This window comes from Myxocyprinus asiaticus, chromosome 29 (genome assembly GCF_019703515.2).
Source record: "Myxocyprinus asiaticus isolate MX2 ecotype Aquarium Trade chromosome 29, UBuf_Myxa_2, whole genome shotgun sequence".
NCBI classification, from domain to species: Eukaryota; Metazoa; Chordata; class Actinopteri; order Cypriniformes; family Catostomidae; genus Myxocyprinus; species Myxocyprinus asiaticus.
In genome coordinates, this window is record NC_059372.1 from 25615740 (window position 1) to 25635191 (window position 19452).

At 40.6% G+C, this 19452-nt stretch overlaps 1 protein-coding gene across 3 annotated transcripts in view; it reads right to left on the minus strand.

The window, feature by feature from the left end:
- Window positions 1–19452, minus strand: part of LOC127419706 (voltage-gated potassium channel subunit beta-2-like) — a 109779-nt gene that overhangs the window by 87752 nt on the left and 2575 nt on the right. For all 3 annotated transcript variants that reach the window (XM_051661349.1, XM_051661348.1, XM_051661350.1), the window contains 3 exons: window positions 12119–12201; window positions 2076–2206; window positions 1699–1740 (listed from right to left, as the gene is read on the minus strand). In XM_051661349.1, the coding sequence (XP_051517309.1) occupies window positions 1699–1740; window positions 2076–2152 (119 nt within the window). In that variant the 5' untranslated portion in view covers window positions 2153–2206; window positions 12119–12201. The remainder of the gene's footprint in view (window positions 1–1698; window positions 1741–2075; window positions 2207–12118; window positions 12202–19452) is intronic.

Genomic DNA, 19452 nt, shown 5'->3' on the forward strand with positions numbered 1-19452 from the left:
TGCTGGAGTTTTGGGGGTCAACATTGTGGAGAAGAATGGCACTTGTGCTTAGCTTGAGGATGGACGTTCACTTTCAAGTGATACTTGATTTTGAGTGTTGATTAGCACTATGAGCATTTGCTATCAAATTGACAATGCAACAGTTTTACTGTTCTGAAACTTGCTCACCTGTCATAATGATTAATAAAATTAAGTTGGACCAATGTAAGAAAATTAATTTTAAACATTAGTAAATTTAGTTTGAAGTACCTAATAAAGTTGAGTTAAAACTACTAAAGAACATTGATTTGACCTAATCCAACTAAATCATGTAATTTGAATGAAATAAATTAAATTGCTTGACAAACTCTCTCAAATTCAATTAAATATGAATAATGACTAAGATGGTTCTTAGGTTTAGCAAAGTATGCTCTTTTCACAAACCATTTTTGGCTGTAGGGTTGAGTTGCTATATGGTTCTTTGGACATTCTAAAAGCTCTTTTAAAAGATTACAAGAGCTTTTTATGAAAGTTCTTTAAAAGATTTTTCATAAACCCTTTTTACATTTCCAAGTTTGGGAGGAGGAAATGAACTATAGCACGGTAAACGTCAATAGACTTACATGGGAGACTATGCAAATATTATTTTAGCATTCCCATTTGAACCAACAGCAAAAGGAAATTTACTTTCTAAAAGTTAAATAAAAATAGAGAGATTGATAATGGAAGTCTGAAGAGAGAAAGATGCTAAATTTATGGTCACTCCCTCAGCAGCTGCAACAGTGTTGATCAGGGTTTTTATTATTATTTTTTATTAATGTCAGGGTAATATAATGCAAGTTTAGTGTTATAAATGTACATAAATCTTTTTTTTATTATTTAAAAAAATGTGGCATCACACACATTAGTATTTTACAGTAAAAAATAATATCTAAACATTCTTAAAACAAGATACATTTACTTAAGCAAAATAGCATAAGATATTCTGTCTTGATTTCAGAAAAATCTAAATAAATTTAGTGAGGTTAATGCTTAAAACAAGAAAAAACTATTTGTCAATGGGGTTAGAATGTTTTTTTGTTGTTGTTGTTTTTTTTTTTCTCAAGATTATTTTTCCTTAGCCCATTGGCAGATAATTTTTTTCTTCTTGTTTTAAGCATAAAGTTTACTAAATTTGGTCAGATTTCAGTGAAAACAAGACTTATGCCATTTTGCATGTCAAGTAAATATACCTTGTTTTAAGAATATTTAGATATTTCTACTAAAATACTAATTATGAACATGCTTTTTTGCAGTGTATTGGTTTCTGGGGGTTTTTAAGCACCAGCACATAGATGCTTTTCTAATGAACTAGATAATAAAAAGGTCTTTGTGATTTTCCTATGACATCAGGCTGTAAAAAACTTTTTGGTTCTTGAACCTTTATTTTTAAGAGTGTAATGGTTAACAAACTGTGATGTTAACACAGAAAGGTTTAGTCTCAAGCACATGTGACTCAGGAATTGGAGAACTACTGTACTGTTATTACAATCCTAATCCATCACCACTGTGTGTGCCCTTGAGCGAGGCACTCAAATCCAGTATGCTTCAAGGGGACCATCCAAGCATTTACTGGACAGTATAGTGCTATGGATGGAGACCACCTGGTGCATTTTATGTAATCTCATGGAGAACTGGCTACAGTTACAGTGCATGAAGGGCAGATGTACTGTACAGTACCTGTAAAACGGCAGCTGCCTCTTTGGGCTCCCATATTTCGCTCTACAGCAAGAATAGCAAGCAGAAATGAAGAAGAGAAATACAGAAGGTATGTTAGAGGGGGGTAAAATGGCATACTAGAGTGAGGGGGCTTCATAAACATCTATTTGACATCATTTAACTTTATTTAGTGAAGGTGTAAAGAATAATTCCCCTCATTTGTCATGTAAGTAACTTTGAGTTGTAAGTAACTTTAGTAAGGACATGTAGTGTTAAATATAGTCAGCATATATAATTACACCAACAATTTTGTCTGGACTGGTATCGCTGCAGGCTAGTACTTAGCACACTCTTTAGGGTGAATGATTCACCCATACCTGTGAGAAGGTTCTGCTTACATGTAGTTGCCGCCTGGGGAGCCAGTCTGCCGGGTGGAGAGACGAGCCGGGGAGTCTGTGTTTGATTCAGGGTACATGGAGCTGTGAGGGTGGAGAGACCTGCCGCCAGGTCTCACTCGGAATCTCAGCTTCTGCATATAATAGAGACATGTAAATGTGCCAGTCATTTAAAATAGCACTTTCAACAATGAATCAAGACACAAGTTACTCAATTAAATAATTACGGAGCAGTTAAGACATTTCAAGCCATTTAAAATTGATTTTTACATTTAGCGAAACAAAAAATAAAGGTACGGAAGAGAACATAACATGCAAAAAAAAAAAATGTTTTTGGGGAAAAAAAGGATTACTTGCCAGTTTGTTGGTAACTTTATAAGAAACTGCAACATGGTTTCTTAGAAAAATTGAGCTGTAAGAATGATATGGCCCTCATTAGAAACATCTTTCATGACTCTTGCCTTAAGTCTCAAGTTGTTGTTGTTTTTTTTTTTCTCCAGAACTGCATGTGGCGACACATAGGCCCTATATGGAATATTTTGTGCAGTAAAACTAATATAAGCAACAAAATCACAGTGTTTCTTCACATTTTGGTTACAGGTGCAGCTTTAAAAGACAGAGATTGACTCAGGCTTATCTCATCTATGATGCTGCAAGTCACAAAGACCTTATTGCCAAAGCGACCAGCAAGTTGTTAACCAATAATAAAAAATCAAAAAAAGACAAAATAAAGTTTAATGGCCACATAGTAGTATTTATGGCCGTTAAATGTTCTCAAATCACCCACCATTAGCAGGCAAGGAAAAAAGTTGTTTTTGGACTCCGGATACAGTGCATCTGTGTGATTAGCCAGTTGTAGCCAGCAGGTGGCGCCAGTTACTTGTTTCACACACTAGAAAACCACCAAGACGACGTTTATATTTAGCCTACATCTTCTCATAGCTGATTTGCCTGGATTTCCTCTCTCAAATCTTCATTTCATTCAAAATTAAGTTGTAAACTTTAAAATGATCAAGAGAAAATTAAGTGATAAAGTGTTGCATTATGAGGCAAAATTTAACCTAGAAAACAATTTCAGCAAGCACACGTACATCTACGAGATGTCTGTTGTAGATCTTTTCATCTGGCAAGCATCACAATCTAATTAACATCTGCTAAACATCTTGTAACTGGGTGTCAATGTAACGTAATGAAAGGTACATCTGTAGGGCAGCTCCAGTTTATCACAAGTTAAACTGCTCTCTGACTTTAGCAACTGAATGTACTATACTTTAAAAGGTACAGTTACAATTTTAAAGGAATAGTTCACTCAAAAAGGAAAATTCTCTCATCGTTTACTCACCCTCATGCCATCCCAGATGTGTATGAGAGTAAATGATGAGAGAATTTTCATTTTTGGGTGAGCTATCCCTTTAAGGCAAAGAGATACACTACTTGGCAAAAGTATGTGGACATCCCCTTCTAATGAAAGGGTTTTCCTATTCCGGTATTTTCGGTGAAAAATCATTTTAATGCTACAACACACAATACTGTGTAGATCAATAAATTTCAGCTTTGACAGGCAACTAAACAAAAACTTGAAAGTGAAATCCAGGATCACACCCCAAAGAGCCTAAAACAGTCTCCAGAAACATACACCAGAAATTAGGTACATTTCACCAGTCTTTATCTCATCACGTCTTGCGACTCTTGTATCAGAATACGTCTCATATCAACAGTGGCCTGCTGATACCTAATGCTGTGGGCCACTGGTTAATTCACCTTTAGTCTAATGACTAATGCTTTGGTTTTAAATGTCTTTGTACAATCTGGCTCTTAAAATGTTTGCCTGCTGAGTGGCCAGAAGGCATGGGCTCGTAATCACCCTGCATGACCTGACCACACTCTACTACACTAAACCACCCGTGAAACTGCTGAAAATCATGAGCATCATTGAGAGAGACTATATACACATGACCAGAGTAGACTTGTCACATAGAAGTGTAAGAGTACACTGTGGCCAAAAGTTTGTGGACACTATATGTGCTTGATGAACATTACATTTAAAAAACAATAGGCATCAGTTCCCCCTTTGCTGCAATAACAGTCTCCACTCTTCTGAGAAGGCTTTCCACTATACAGTATATAGTAACGTGGCTGCAGTGATTTGCTCCCATTCAGACAGAACATCATTGTCAGCAATGATGTTTTGGCAGCAGGGCCTGGTTCACAGTTGGTGTTCCAATTCACCTCGAATATGTTCAGTTGGGTTCAGGTCTTAGCTAAGTGCAAGCCAGTCAAGTTCTTTCACAACAGATTCAGTAAACCATTTCTTTACCAAACTCGCTTGGTGCACAGGGGCATTGTCCTGCTGGAATAGAAAAGAGCTCTCCAAACTGTTGCCACAAAGTTGGAAGCACAGAATGCCCTGGAATGCCACTCTATAGAGTCACATTATGATTTGTATTCACATGAATTAATGGAGTGACCAAATAAGTGTGCACATACTTTAGGCCATTTAGTGTATGTAGACAGTCAAGCCTATTGATTTAGCTTCAGACTAATCAGATGACTAAATCATGGAACCTTATGCATTGCATATGTTCAACAGTGACAACACAAGCTAAAGGGTCAATACACCAGATAACTGCAATCAATGCACTGTGCTTGCATGAGTGTTCACATTAGTGGTTCACCAATACAGAAAATATCTGCAATTTTGAAATTGTTGGCATCAGCAAATAACCCACTTGATGATAAACAGTAGTGTTACTTCCAGAATGTATTCATTTGAACCAAACTGTACTGTACATACTCTTTATGGACCTCAGTCAGAGAAGCGTCATGTTTAATTTTTTTTTTTATTTAATTTTTTGACTGGAATGAAAACAAGGCTGTGAGGGATATACAGTATACAACAGTTGTACAAAACTGTGTACAAAATGGTTGTACTGTTGTTCAAAACTACGTTGATCTGTCTGCTGGTGAAACACTGAAAATAAATCATAAAAACAATAAATAAATTAAAAATAAATAAATAGATATGATCTAGGATAAGATGTCTACCCTGACTAAGGTCTTTTAATATTATTATTGTTTTTGTTGTTGTTATTGTTGTTGTTTTTACAAAATTCATTACCTGTAGACAAGTTTTGGCTATTTAGGTCCAGACAGAATCTGTGGACTTTTCTCACATTTTCTGTGGTGATATTGGGGGAAAATCTACGGTAATAAATGTTAAACAGTGCTGAGAGTACTACACTCAGTCTTAATGACAGCTGAAAGCTTAACTGAATTAGACCAATTATTTAATAAACAAACAGAAAATGTGTATAACCTTCTGAAGGACGGGCACTGAACCGAGTTAAGTTTACTTGTAACTACTTAATGTTAATTTATTTTAAATAAGTTTAATTAAGCCAAATAAGTACATTTACTTAAAAAGCATGCTAAATGATAGCCTTTAAAAAAATCTAAGTAAGGTCAACTTTTTAGATTTTACAGTGTAACAGTGGATACTTGCATTGTGTGAGCCATTTTAAAAGGGAGAGAGCAAAGGAAAGGAAAGTAAGAAGAGGAAAAATAGGGAGAAAGGGGATGATGTATAGAATCAAGTTCACATTTCTGCTGTCTCATGCTGTTATGGGTGGTGCAGTGCGGGGGGAGGATATTATCGACTACAATACTCAGTCAGGCGTAAGCGCCACTGCTACACACACACAGAGGTCATTTCCAAAACAAAACAAAAAAAATCTCACCCAATCTCAATGTATCTTGAGAAATGGAAAAATCGTGATCCAGGAAAACTTATTCAACATTCACCCAACTATTGCTCTGCTATAGTTTAAAGGGATTGTTCACCCAAAAATGAAATTCTGTTATTATTTACTTTCCTTCATGTAGTTTTATATGAGTTCCATATGACTTCCTCTCTTCTGTTGAGCACAAAAGGATATATTTTAAAGAATGTTAATAAATGTGGATGATTGGTTGAGTGTGTCTCGTGACCAAACGTCACTGACACAAGAACCAATGAGGTTTGATGTTTTTGACATGTTGCCATATTTGATTTTGGCTCTGTATACATGAGTTGATCAATGATTTGATTTGAGAGTGAATAACGACTTAAATTTATTTTTGTTCATTATTCAAAGTGAGGCACGAGTCACATGGACTACTTGTAAGACTTTTTTGGGTGCTTTTTTAAGCTTTAAAATGATTCACTAATCAACTGCTATTATATGGAAATCAGCAGTCGCGGCATTCTTTAAAATATACTGTATCATTTTGTGTTCTGCAGAAGAAAGTCATATGAATTTGGAACAACATGAGGGTAAATAAATAATAACAGAATTTTCATTTTTGACTATTCCTTTAAATGATTACTTAATTACACATGATTAAACTGTAGAAGAACTCAGTGCTGAATCACTGCAGTGAAATGAACCAGACAAATCGAACCATACACTGTAAATTGCCCCTTGATTAAAGTGAGTCATGTGAGACTTACATGACTTACAGTACAAACGAGTTAACATATCAATTGGCCAGATCATCCATATATGTTCTCTCTCTGATTTAAAAATGGTAACAGATAATAAATAAAAACACAGAGAATGATGCATCCCCCCAACAGAATACATCAGTTTATGTAACATCTTAGCTGGAACAAAGCGGAAATGATTTACCCTTTGGACATATGGAATGAGTCAGGTTTCGACCAGGCCAGAAAAAAGAGAGAGAGAGAGAGAGAGAGAGAGAGAGGGGTGGGGCAGGGTTTGATCTTGAGATCATAATGCAGTGAAGCCTCACTGTTGCCTCATCATGATTCTGGGCTGCTTACTGCATCGTCAGCATGCTCTCATTCCTTTCACCTCTCTCTCTCTCTCTCTCTCTCTGTGGCAATCCTTCAACTGTTCTACAGGGCTCTGTGTGGTGGCTTCTAACTCTGCTGTATGTTAGAGATGAGTTGAGTGGGGGTCAGTGTCTATTGTAGACAACCACTTACCCAAGGGTTTTTAAGAGCAGCTGAACAAGACAGAAAGAGCTGGATGCTCTCCTGCCAGTTTTCATTAGGCATGCATCCAAGACATTGTTTTTCTTTTCTGCCTCTCTCTCTCCAACAGTTAACTACAAAAACTGCTCTGTTGGAGTCTTTGCTAATACAAAAACCAAGAAAAATTATGTCTGGAAAAACAATACAAATTTATTTATTTAGTTTTAGTCGGCCTGTTTCATTTGAATTGGATTAAAGGAACGTTCTAGGACCAATACAAGTTAAGCTATGTACTGTGACCTGTAATTGTGGTTACATTAAGGCACTTACAATGGAAGTTAATGAGGCATAAATGTTAAAATAAACAGTTTCAAAAGAATAGCCACAAGATGTCAACATTATGCATGTGAACATTATAACCACTTACTAACCTTATAAAGTTATATTTATAGTTATATGGTTAATACCAGGATTACAAGGTTTCGGATTATTAAAATAAAAAGGTTTAAAAAGTGTCAAACTTAGACTTAAACTTACATTAGGCTTCTTTATATGTCTAAAAAAAAAAAAAAAACGAATAGTGACAAAAAAGTGTCTATTCATACATATACAAACAATGACTTGCACCCAATTGATTGTAATGGGAGCAAACTAGTTTTGCTGTGCTTGCGTGCAGTATACAGTAAATTGGGGCTAAGTGCTAAGTCTACATCCTATTGTGAGTTAATAGATGTAACTTACTACTTGGCTTGACTTTTGGGGGAAAAACAAAGGTAAGAGCTAAAGCCTAAGAGTCAGATCGTAAAGAGTGCACTGTGGAACCATGTCACTTTATTTTTGATGATCTCCACAGTGGATAGAGAAAAAAACTGTGAAAAACTGTTTAACTTTACAGTGCTACATCAACAAAACTGTGGAATCATATGATGCAGAACTCAAACACAGCGAGAAGCTGATCCCACAAAGCCTGGACATAAACTTCATACACAGGGAATACAGACATTTCTAAAGCAGGCAAGAAGTATTGGAAGTTTAGGTACACATACCATACGTAACTCTGACCATCCGACCAAACTTCTTCCTTTCATATTACATATAAAAGTTTTAAAAAGACTATCACAACTCTCTCACAATGAGTGTACATACTGTATGACTGTAAAACTCCAAGACTGCAGTAAGCCACTCACAGCACAACAATTTGAACTGAAGACAAAACTCGTAAAAAACAAAAAAGAAAAATCAGGTGAGTTCTCTGTCTGCTACAGAAAAAGAAAATTTCTCATAAAGCAAATATAATCAGAACAGATGCACTGAATTATGTCTTGGTTAACATTAAATTAAATCTGACAGGATATACACTATATTGCCAAAGTATTCGCTCATCTGCCTTTAGACGCATATGAACTTAAGTGACATCCCATTCTTAATCCATAGGGTTTAATATGATGTCGGCCCACCCTTTGCAGCTATAAGAGCTTCAACTCTTCTGGGAAGGCTTTCCACAAGGTTTAGGAGTGTGTTTATGGGAATTTTTGACCATTCTTCCAGAAGCGCATTTGTGAGGTCAGACACTGATGTTGGACGAGAAGGCCTGGCTCACAGTCTTTGCTCAAATTCATCCCAAAGGTGCTCTATCGGGTTGAGGTCAGGACTCTGTGTAGGCCAGTCAAGCGAATACTTTTGGCAATATAGTGTACCTCAGATTCAAAAACACTGCAAAGTGTAATTCTACCATGTATTGCAGTTAGTGTCTCCCTCACCCAGACATTTGAACTGTTCTAAACAATCATTTATCAAAATCAGATAAATTCTTTTCATTTCTTTCCTAAGAATGTAAAACACATTTTCAGTTAATTTGGTATTATATGTACAATTTGGAATTGTTAATAATGATCAGAGATGCAAAGTCATGAGGTGAAAAAGGACAGAAAGTCATAGCAGGTTTTCCAGAGGTATTTTTTCAGCTGATTTTTGTATTGTTGTTGTATTCAAAACCTTTTTTCCTAAATGATGAAGATTTAAGTATTGCTCATCTCGGGGGAGGGGTAATTTTTTAATTTGGTAAAGTTGGAAATATATTCAAAGATTCGAACTTCCCGGATCAATAATTAATGAGCGAAACGTTGTTAAAACACAAACGACTCCTCTTTCCAATTATAGTAAGGTAGACAACGAGCTACAACCTAATTTTCATCAAAACAAGCCGTCCTCAGAGCTGGACAAATAACACTGGTCTCTACGTGCAGCCGGCTGTGACACGAGTGCACAGGGACCGTCTGTAAAGTGCAACACCGAAAAACAATACTACAAAAATATTCAATAATTTCACTCTTACAAAGTGTAGTGTCACCAAAATCACTTCACACATCAGTGGTCTCCTGTTGGTTATACTACAATACTTAGTTATGGAAAAAATTTGCTTTTGCATAATAATTTTTAGAAAATTATTTGTGAACCTCCATTTGTTTTTATGACCAATATGTGAAAAGATATGCAATCATTTTTGACAGGTGTTGTCCAGTTCTCTTTGTGGTGAGGATTCCAAGTTACATTGTTATAAAGTATCATGATTTGGTCAAACTGGTGCACCTGTGGACCTATGCCGTTTTGTATGGTGTATTTGCAGTGGTGTAGTAGTGTCTGAAGAAGTGGGCATACTGTGACTTTATGAAAGACCAATATATACATATATTTACATTTAGCAGGGAAATAAATTTACAGTGCAAATTATGGTTACTCAAGTGATGCTTGTGCATCAGATGCTGAAAATGTCCTGCCCCTTACTGAAACAGAAAATATTATTGGTTAGCAAATATCCAATCATGTCTGAAATGAACGTTCTGAGTGGTGTACCAGCTTAGTCAGACTGTCTGTCTTGCTAGTGCCATCACTTGCACTCCCACAGCTCTGTGCGCATTTAGAGAGAATCTCTGTACACTTAAAAAAAAAAAAAAAATAATAATTTTTATATATATATATATATTACACACATACACACACACACATACACAATTCACTCAAAGGTGCTGCGGCATCGCGTTAGTAGACTGAAAATGTTCCAGGTCAAAAGCCTACTCGTTGTTCTGGCGGCCATACGTATCATCACTTATTTTAGGTGGACATACGCAAAATCCTAAGAAAGATAGGTGGGCATACGGCATATGACCTAGACTACACTACTGTGTATTTGTCTTGAATAAAAATATAGTATCACACACATCAAGAGAAGAGCTATCAAAACTAGTTCACTCATTTATTATGGACAGATGTTTAATTCCGTTGGCACAAATTTTGCAGCACAGCATTTTTAATCCTAATAACAATACCTCAATTATGCAAAAGCCTATTTTTTCCTAACTTAGTGTTGTATTATAACCAACAGGAGGCCACTGATGTGTGAAGTGATTTCGGTGACACTACACTGCACAAGAGTAAAGTTATTGAATATTTTCCTAATAACAATTCCCAAAAATTATGCAAAAGCAAATTTTTCCAAACTAAGTGTTGTAGTATAACCAACAGGAGACCACTGATGTGTTAACTGAATTTGGTGGCACTACACTGCATAAGAGTAAAGTTATTGAATATTTTTCCAAATACAAATTCCCAAAAATTATGCAAAAGCCTTTTTTCCAAACTAAGTGTTGTAGTATAACCAACAGGAGACCACTGATGTGTGAATTGATTTTGGTAACACTACACTTTGTAAGAATGAAATATTTAATATTTTTGTTGTATCGCTTTTCGGTGTTGCACTTTGTAGACGGTCCCTGCGCACTAGTGTCACAGCCGGCTGCACGTAGAGACCAATGTTATTTGTCCAGCTCTGAGGATGGCTTGTTTTGATGAAAATTAGGTTGTAGCTCATTGTCTACCTTACTACGGATGGAAAGAGGCGTCATTTGTGGTACGTTTTGCTCATGAATTATTGATCCGGGAAGTTAGAATCTGTGAATATATTTCCAACTTTATCAAACTTTATTTTTTCAGCTTCAATATGGAACGGAACAACATACAGGACGTCCTGGCTAATATTGTACAGTTCGCATTTGCAACCATGCAAACCAGGGGATTTCAATGCCGTACCAGCAATGATGCGCAAATTGTGTCAGTATTGGCAGCTATTCCTGCTCCCGCCAAATGATGAGGGCAACGGATTTCTTTGAGCACTAAGGCCAACTCATTTTAACACATTTTAATATTAACTAATGTTAGCTAACCTAGCTAATGTGATTTCTGTGTGGCTCTTATTACCTTCAAATTTTCAGGTCTTTGGATAATGAGAGCATCTTCACAACTGGAAGGCATAAATTCCAATGAACTTGAATGTTGTTTCACTTTTCTCTTTTAAAAAGAGAATAACGTATGTTCTTCCGTGGCCATCGCGATGAAGCAGCTGTTTGCCTTGAGAGCAGAGTGCTGATATGAGACAGGTGTTATTTGCGCATGCGACAGTAGGAGGTGCTCCTGACTCAAGTGAGTCATGAGAGAGAACCCGAAGAGAATGCGCATCTAAACCATCTCTCATTCTAAACAAACTGCTGTCTTTATCACTTTATGTCAGGAAAATTCACTATTGCTTTTGTCAGAAATTAAAATTTGTAATCCTGACAGTAATCCCAATTTTTTTTAAACGTAACTGTAATCTGATTACAATGTTTTATGTAATTTTAACGGATTACAGTTACCTAATTTCTGTATCCTGATTACCTAACACCGTTACAAGTAATCCGCTACTCCCCAAGCGTGCCCACCGAAAGCTACAATATGACTGCATATCCCACACCTGAGAGATGCACTGGTGTACAGACAAAGATGAAACACATGTCTCCTCCTAGCATTATCAGGCATGGCATCTGTTACATTTTCATTACATTTAAATGTATCCATTTAGCAGACGATTTTATCCAAAGCGACTTACAAAATGAGGAAGGATACAAATGTTAAGGAGAAGCAAAGATTACTTTCCATAGGGGCCCTATACATGCAACAATTACACACATAGGACACACACAAACACAGTCTATTACTATAGAATAGATAAAAAGACATATTGCAGGTCTACACTCACCGGTGTCTTGTGCTGAGTTGCTGCCTGATAACTCCAGCTTGGCTTTCACTGTGGAAACACAGATGGGCTGAGCAGAATCCTCTCTGAAAGGTGTAAGATAAAGGAAGAGAAAGACAGCAATGAGAGAGAGAGAGAGAGAGAGAGAGAGAGAGAGAGAGAGAGAGGGAGGAGAGTGCTCAGGATGTTGCCAATGCTTTGGTTTGCAGTTATGTAGTCCTCTCTAAACTCAGCAAATCTGCTACACAGGCTATGCAGATCATCAGCTGAGTGTGTGTGTGTGTGTGTGTGTGTGTGTGTGTGTGTGAGAGAGAGAGAGAATGTGAGTACCTGTGGATGAAACACACAAAAACATAATAAACACTGCTGATGTGCTTATTTGAGTGCTGAAGCTATTCAGAACAGCCGTGTAGAAAGAGACAATTTGACACAAGACATTTTTACAGTAATGACAAATAATAATACAGTATATACATTGAAGCACTTTGTATTGTATGAAGGTGTTATAGGTGTTACTGGTTAAACAGTTTATATATATATATATACACATTATATATATATATATATATAAACTGTTTAACCAGTTTTAAAAAAATTAACGCAATTAATGTAGTATCCGTTTTTTTGCAGTTCCTGAAACTTCACTAATGTTTTTTCCCCACATCATGTGGCTAAAATTGTCATATATAAATTTTCAGGAGGTACACATTCAACTCGACTGCACATCCTAGCACAAAAAGTGAATGTGTGGAGCAGTGCATGCTCAAGTGGAGAGCCAGGTGTGGGAGAGATACAGGCAAGCTGCCGTGGCTCTTTGCATCGCTTGAAAACACTCACTCACTTGCTGTCATCTGAACCAGTGTCAAAGCAAGAGATTCAGCGTGTGCGTGAGAGAGACTGAACAGCAGCCAGAGAAAATAATACAGTGTAGTTTTGAGTATTTAAACTTCAGCATTCAGCATGTACTGAATGTATAGTCTAATAATGCATTGGTAATGTACACTCAAGTTTCTCTTGCCAATAAAGTTTGATATAAATTACATCTGCCCATTTGATCCTATTATTAAAAACTTTACTGGAAAACGGCAGAAGATTTTGCCCAACTTTTAATTACAGTATGTCCACTCCTTTTATGGCATGTAAACATGACTCAATTGCTGTTGTTTGTTTTTAAAGGTATAGTTCACCCCAAAATTAAAATTCTGTAATTGTTTACTCTCACGCTGTTCCAAACCCATGTGACTTACACAAAAGGAGATGTCAGGCAATATGTTTGTCTCAGTCACCATTCACTCTCATTGGATGAAAATGAAAATAAAACAATGAAAATAAATGGTGACTTAGACTGTCATTCTCCTCACATCTTTTCTACTACAAGGAAAAACTAAAGTCATGAAGCTCTGGCCTGGTAACCTACAAACCTTTTTTCAGTTACCAGACCAAATGAGACAGATTCATGAGCTATCATCTTAAGCAAGTCACTTAACCCCAGGCTGTTTGTCCCTGTATTAAAAAATGTACTGTAAGTCAATTTGAACAACAATACACCAGCTAAAAGAAAGAATAAAATAAGTGTTTAAATGCTATTTCATACCCTTCAAACACAAGGTATGTGTGCTATCATACCTCATCGTCTTATCTGTCAAGTTCCACCAGGCTAAACTATCACTTTTCTGCCAGGGATCCAGAGGTGAAGGAACATTTTCTATAGATAAGCTCTAGTTACTGTCTGGGCTGTATTACGTGATGCTGTATCGCAGGGTTTGTTCCATCCAACTAAACATTCAACACTTACTGAAACTCTTACCCAAAGCTCGAGGAGCATCACTGGAAATAGAGGTGCTAGCCAACTCAGCTACAGGCCCTGTCCTTGAAGTACACAGACAGGAACTTTCCATCCTCTCTGTCTCTTTGGGTCTAAAAGTTGCAATGAGAGACTTGCTTGAAGCAGTTGATGTCAGAGCACTTCATGCAAATATGGAATGGTGTGAAAAAAACAATCTGTAGAAAGGTTCTAAGTTCGTGGGCAATGGAGGAGTCAGGAGACAACGAAACAGGTTCAAGGTCAGTCTTTTTAATCGTCAGCTTTTACACAAAATTTACGGTAACCGTCAAAACAACCAGTTCATAAATAAATGAAAAGCACTCTCTCTCTCTGTGTTCGACTGCTGTGCTTTCTGGACACACTCTCTCTCTCTCTCTCTGATGCATTGGTGTGCCTTTTAAATCTCCCTCCGCCATCACTACAGTGAGAGACAGGCGTTAGAGATAATTATGAGCCAGGTGATGAGCCTTACCGCTCTCCCTCTCCCGCAGACCGACACATGACCACGCCCCCCATGCCACATGCCCCCACCGCTGACTCAGGCCAGGGCAACATCCAGCCTGCCTACTCCTCCCCCATTTCTGGAGAGAAAGTCAGCCACAACCATTTGTGCCCCCGGTCTGTGTTAGTATCCTTCATGTGGTCAAGCCACTGCAGAATAGCATGATCAGAACAGAGGGTGAAGGCCCCCCCAGCAGGTAGTAGCAGAGGGTCAGAACAGCCCACTTAATCGCAAGACACTCCTTCTCGATGGTACTCTCCCTGAAGGAGAGCTTGCGACTAATAAATAGCACTGGCTGTTCCTCCCCTCCCACCTCCTGCAAGAGCACCGCGCCCAGCCCTCTGTCAGATGCATCAGTCTGCAAAATAAAGGGGAGAGAGAAATCAGGTACATGTAAAAGCGGCCCCCAACACAGTGTGGACTTTACCTTAAGGAAGGCCTGTTGGCACAACTCTGTCCACTGGACCGGATCGGGAGCCCCCTTTTTAGTAAGGTCATTCAACGGGCTGGTGACATCAGAATAGCTAGGCACAAACCTTCGCCAGCCAGCCCCAAAAACTGCCTTACCCCCTTTTTGGTCTTGGGCACCTGGCAGGCTGCGATTGCTGCGGTTTTGTCAACTTGTGGATGCACCTGCCCGTGACTCAAGTGGAACCCCAGATACCTAACTTCCACCCACCCAACTGCACACTTCTTCGGGTTGGCCGTGAGTCCTGCCTGTCTCAGATTTCTCCGGACAGCCCTCAGATGTTGCATATGCCGCTGCCAATCATTACTGTAAATGATGTAATCTAGATATGCAGCGGCATATGCCGTGTGCGGTCTGAGGATCTTGTCCATAAGGCGCTGAAACGTAGCCGGGGCTCCGAACAAACCAAACGGAAGAGTCACAAACTGGTGTAATCCGAACGGTGTGGAAAAAGCCATCTTTTCTCGGGACATTGGAGTTAAAGGGATCTGCCAATAACCCTTTGTTAAGTCCAGCATCGAGTAAAATTGAGCCGCGCCCAACCGATTTGTGGCATTGGATAAGCATCAAATTTGGACACCGCGTTCACTTTCCGGTATTCAACACAGAAGCGGACCGAGCCGTCGCTCTTCGGTACCAGAACTACCGGGCTGGCCCGATCACTGTGCGACTCTTGTATTACGCCCATCTCGAGCATTGCCTTTAATTCTTCCTGAACAATCTTTTTCTTGTGTTCGGGAAGATGATGGGGCGGCTATGAACCACCACCCCCGGGGTGGTCTCGATATGGTGCTCTATGAGGTTCGTGTGACCGGGTAGGGGTGAAAACACATCCACGAATTCCGCTTGCAATCTGGCAATATCTGTAAGCTGCAATAGTGAGAGGTGGTCTCCACAAGAGACTGGGGTGAATAAACTTGATTTGGGAGATACCTCCGGCCCAAGCTCCGCCCTCTCCGGAACTACCATCGCTAAGGCTACAAGTACCGCCTCTCTCCATGGTTTGAGGAGGTTGAGGTGGTAGATTTGACATGCCCCTCCCCTATCTGTTCGCCTAACCTCATAATCGAGATCTCTGACTCGTCGTGTAACCTCAAAGGGTCCTTGCCACTTGGCGAGTAATTTGGAGCTTGAAGTGGGCAGCAATACAAGCACTTTATCTCCCCGTGCGAATTCCCATAGTCGAGTGCCCCTGTCGTACATTCGGCGCTGCCCCAAAGTGTGAAGTTTTGCTCTAAGGTCAAGAACGTATTGAATTTGATTTTTACTGTTCGAAGGTCCTTCCTCCCAAGCTTCCTGTATGACGTCAAGCACACTGCACGGCCGGCGCCCATACAGCAGCTCAAACGGGGAAAACCCGGTGGAGGCTTGCGGGACCTCTCGTACTGCAAACAGCAGGGGTTCAAGCCACTTATCCCAGTTTTTCTCATCTTTGTGTACGAACTTATGAATCATGTTTTTTAAGGTCTTATTAAATCGTTCGACCAACCCGTCGGTTTGCGGGTGATAAACGCTGGTGTGAATCGATTTAATACCTAATAAATCATATAGTTCGCAAAGTGTACATGACATGAACATTGTGCCTTGTTCAGTGAGGATTTCCTTTGGAATCCCCACTCGGGAGATAATTTTGAAGAGTGCCTCCACAACACTACGTGCTGAGATGTTGCACAGGGGCACTGCTTCCGGATATCGTGTTGCATAATCCACCAGAACTAATACAAAGTGATGCCCGTGTGCAGTCCGCTCTAATGGCCCGACAAGATCCATGGCAATTCTTTTTTGAAGGGGGTCTTGATCAACGGCAGCCGGCGCAATGGCGCTTTTGGGGTGGCCGGTGGATTCACCAACTGACATTCACGGCACGCTGCACACCACTTGCGAACGTCCCCGTGAATGCCTGGCCAAAAGAAACGGGCCATTATACGGTTCAAAGTCTTTTCGTGACCTAAGTGGCCAGCCATTGGATTATAATGAGCCACCTGGAAGAGTGTTTCCCGATGGCTCTTTGGTACTCACAGCTGCGTTGTATTCTCTTTGGTTTGAGTGTCCTGCATCACTCGATAGAACCGCTCTTTAATTATAGAAAAGTACGGGTATGTGAGCGCAACACCGGGCTGCAGCTGTTGACCATCAATGACTTTCACTTGGTCGAAGACGTGTTTGAGGGACTCATCACACGACTGCTCCAGAGGGAAATCCCCCTCTGGGAAGCCCCTGAGAATGGGAATTCCCTCGTCTGCATCATCCTAATGCGGAGCTGATGCTGACGACCCTGGTACCGCCTCACCAGCCACAGTATCGCATGCCACACCCAGCCCCACTAATTTGCAGGACCCATCCACACACAGTACCCTCAATAGATTTTTAAAACTGAGCCAATTGGTTCCCAGAATTAGTGGATGGGTGAGGCGGGGATTAACCGCAGCCTCGACTCTATGCCTTATTCCCCTTAATCTTATCTCAGTGGTAACCACTGGATACTTGTGAATGTCACCATGCACACACCTCACCCTCACCAGTTTATTTTTATCCAATGCCCCGCCTTGCACCAAGCATTGGTGGATCGAGGTTTGAGAACAACCTGTATCCACCAAAGCTTGATGTGTATCCCCTTTTACTCTTACCAGTATCCGATACACCCCTGCCCAATTGGGGGCAGCCTGTGGAGCGTCGGGGATCTGGACCAATGTCCCCACCTCCATTACTGGACATCGCTCTTGGCTGTGTCTGGTTTCACCGCAGCTCCAGCAGACCGGCCCAGGTCTTCCTTCCGCACTCGTGGGGGCAGTCTCGCCAACCTGGAGGGGATAGCGGAGGGAGACGGGGGGGTAGGAGAGACAGACAAGGGGAAGGGTCCTCTGGACCGGACACGGGGTTTGGGCGGGCCTCCCCACCTCCGAGGAGCCATAACTGGGCGGGAGTGAGGGGAACGGGGGGAGGGGAGGGAACATGGAGGGACAGGGTGTGGAGAGAGAAGAGAGAGAAGAAGAGACTGCTTCGCTGCCTCCAGGGAATGCTGCCATGAAGTCCTCTGCCAGCTGGACAGCTTCCTCCAACGACGCCAGGTGGTGGAACTGGACCCACTCGGACATGCCTCGGGGAAGTTGGGAGACAAACTGCTCCAGTACCACCAGATCGGCAATTTCCACGATGCCACGGGTCCCCCCCAATAGCAAACATTTCCGGCAGGCATCACGGAGCTGCTGCGCAAAAGCGAACATGCGGCCATCCTTCCCGAAGCTTAATGAGCAGAAAAGCTGTCGGCTCTGCTCTGGGGTCCGACTGACCCGTTGCTGGATGGCCTTTCTCAGGTGGCTGTAGTCCAGGAGGCTGACAGCGGGAAGTTGTTGTGCCGCCAGCTGCGCCTCCCCGGAGAGCAGGGGCAACAGGCAGGCCGCCCACTGATCGGGAGGCCACCTCCAAACCTCTGTGGTCTTTTCAAAGAGGTCAAGGAAGGCCTCCAGATCGTCCTTTGGCCCCATCTTCATCAAGGCCACCGGTGGAACAGGCTCCGAGGAGGTCGCGGCGCCAGCCCCCTACCTGGTGATCAAGCTCTGGAGCACCTGCCGGTCCTCTGCTTGTGCCTGGAGCAGGACTTGGAAGAGTTGTTCCTGCTCCCGGCATACCTCCATGAGGGCCTGGTGTTGTGATTGCTGGATGCTGGTGAGGGTCTTGAAGACTTTGCCCAGCTGTGAAGACTCCATAACAGCGCTCTCCTCCAAAGCCGGGTTCTCGGTACCACTGTAGAAAGGTTCTAAGTTTGTGGGCAATGGAGGAGTCAGGAGACAACGAAGCAGGTTCAAGGTCAGTCATTTTAATCGTCAGCTTTTACACAAAATTGATGGTAACCGTCAAAACAACCAGTTCATAAATAAATTAAAATCACTCTCTCTCTCTCTCTATGTTTGACTGCTGTGCTTTCTGGAGACTTTCTCTCTCTCGCTCTCTCTCTCTCTCTCTCTCTCTCTCTCTGATGCTTTGGCGTGCCTTTTAATTCTCCCTCCGCCATCACTACAACGAGAGACAGGTGTTAGAGATAATTATAAGCCAGGTGACGAGCCTTACCGCTCTCCCTCTCCCGCAGACCGACACATGACCACGCCCCCCATGCCACACAATCCTTGTTAAGAGTTAAACAAAATACAGTATGTATTAAACCTTTAAAATAGCTGTGCCTCAAAGGAATAGTTTACCCATAAAATACAAATTTGTCATCATTTACTCACCCTCATTTCTTTCGAAGTCTGTATAACTGTCTTTTTATGCAACATAAAAGTTGTTTAAAGTAGAATGTCCAAGCTGCTCTTTTACATATACAATGAAAGTAAATGTTGACCTCAGCTGTCAAGCTAGATTTTAAGGCAAGATTTTTAGTGAATAATGACTTAAATTTCTGACCACTTTCATAGTATTTTATGCTTTTTGTCCCCCCTTTCATTGTGGATCTTGACAGCCCCAGTCCTCACTTTTTGCTATAGCTTAGGCATTTAAAAGTATATGGGCTGTTGAATGGACAGCTACTGTAGATTTGTCAGCTT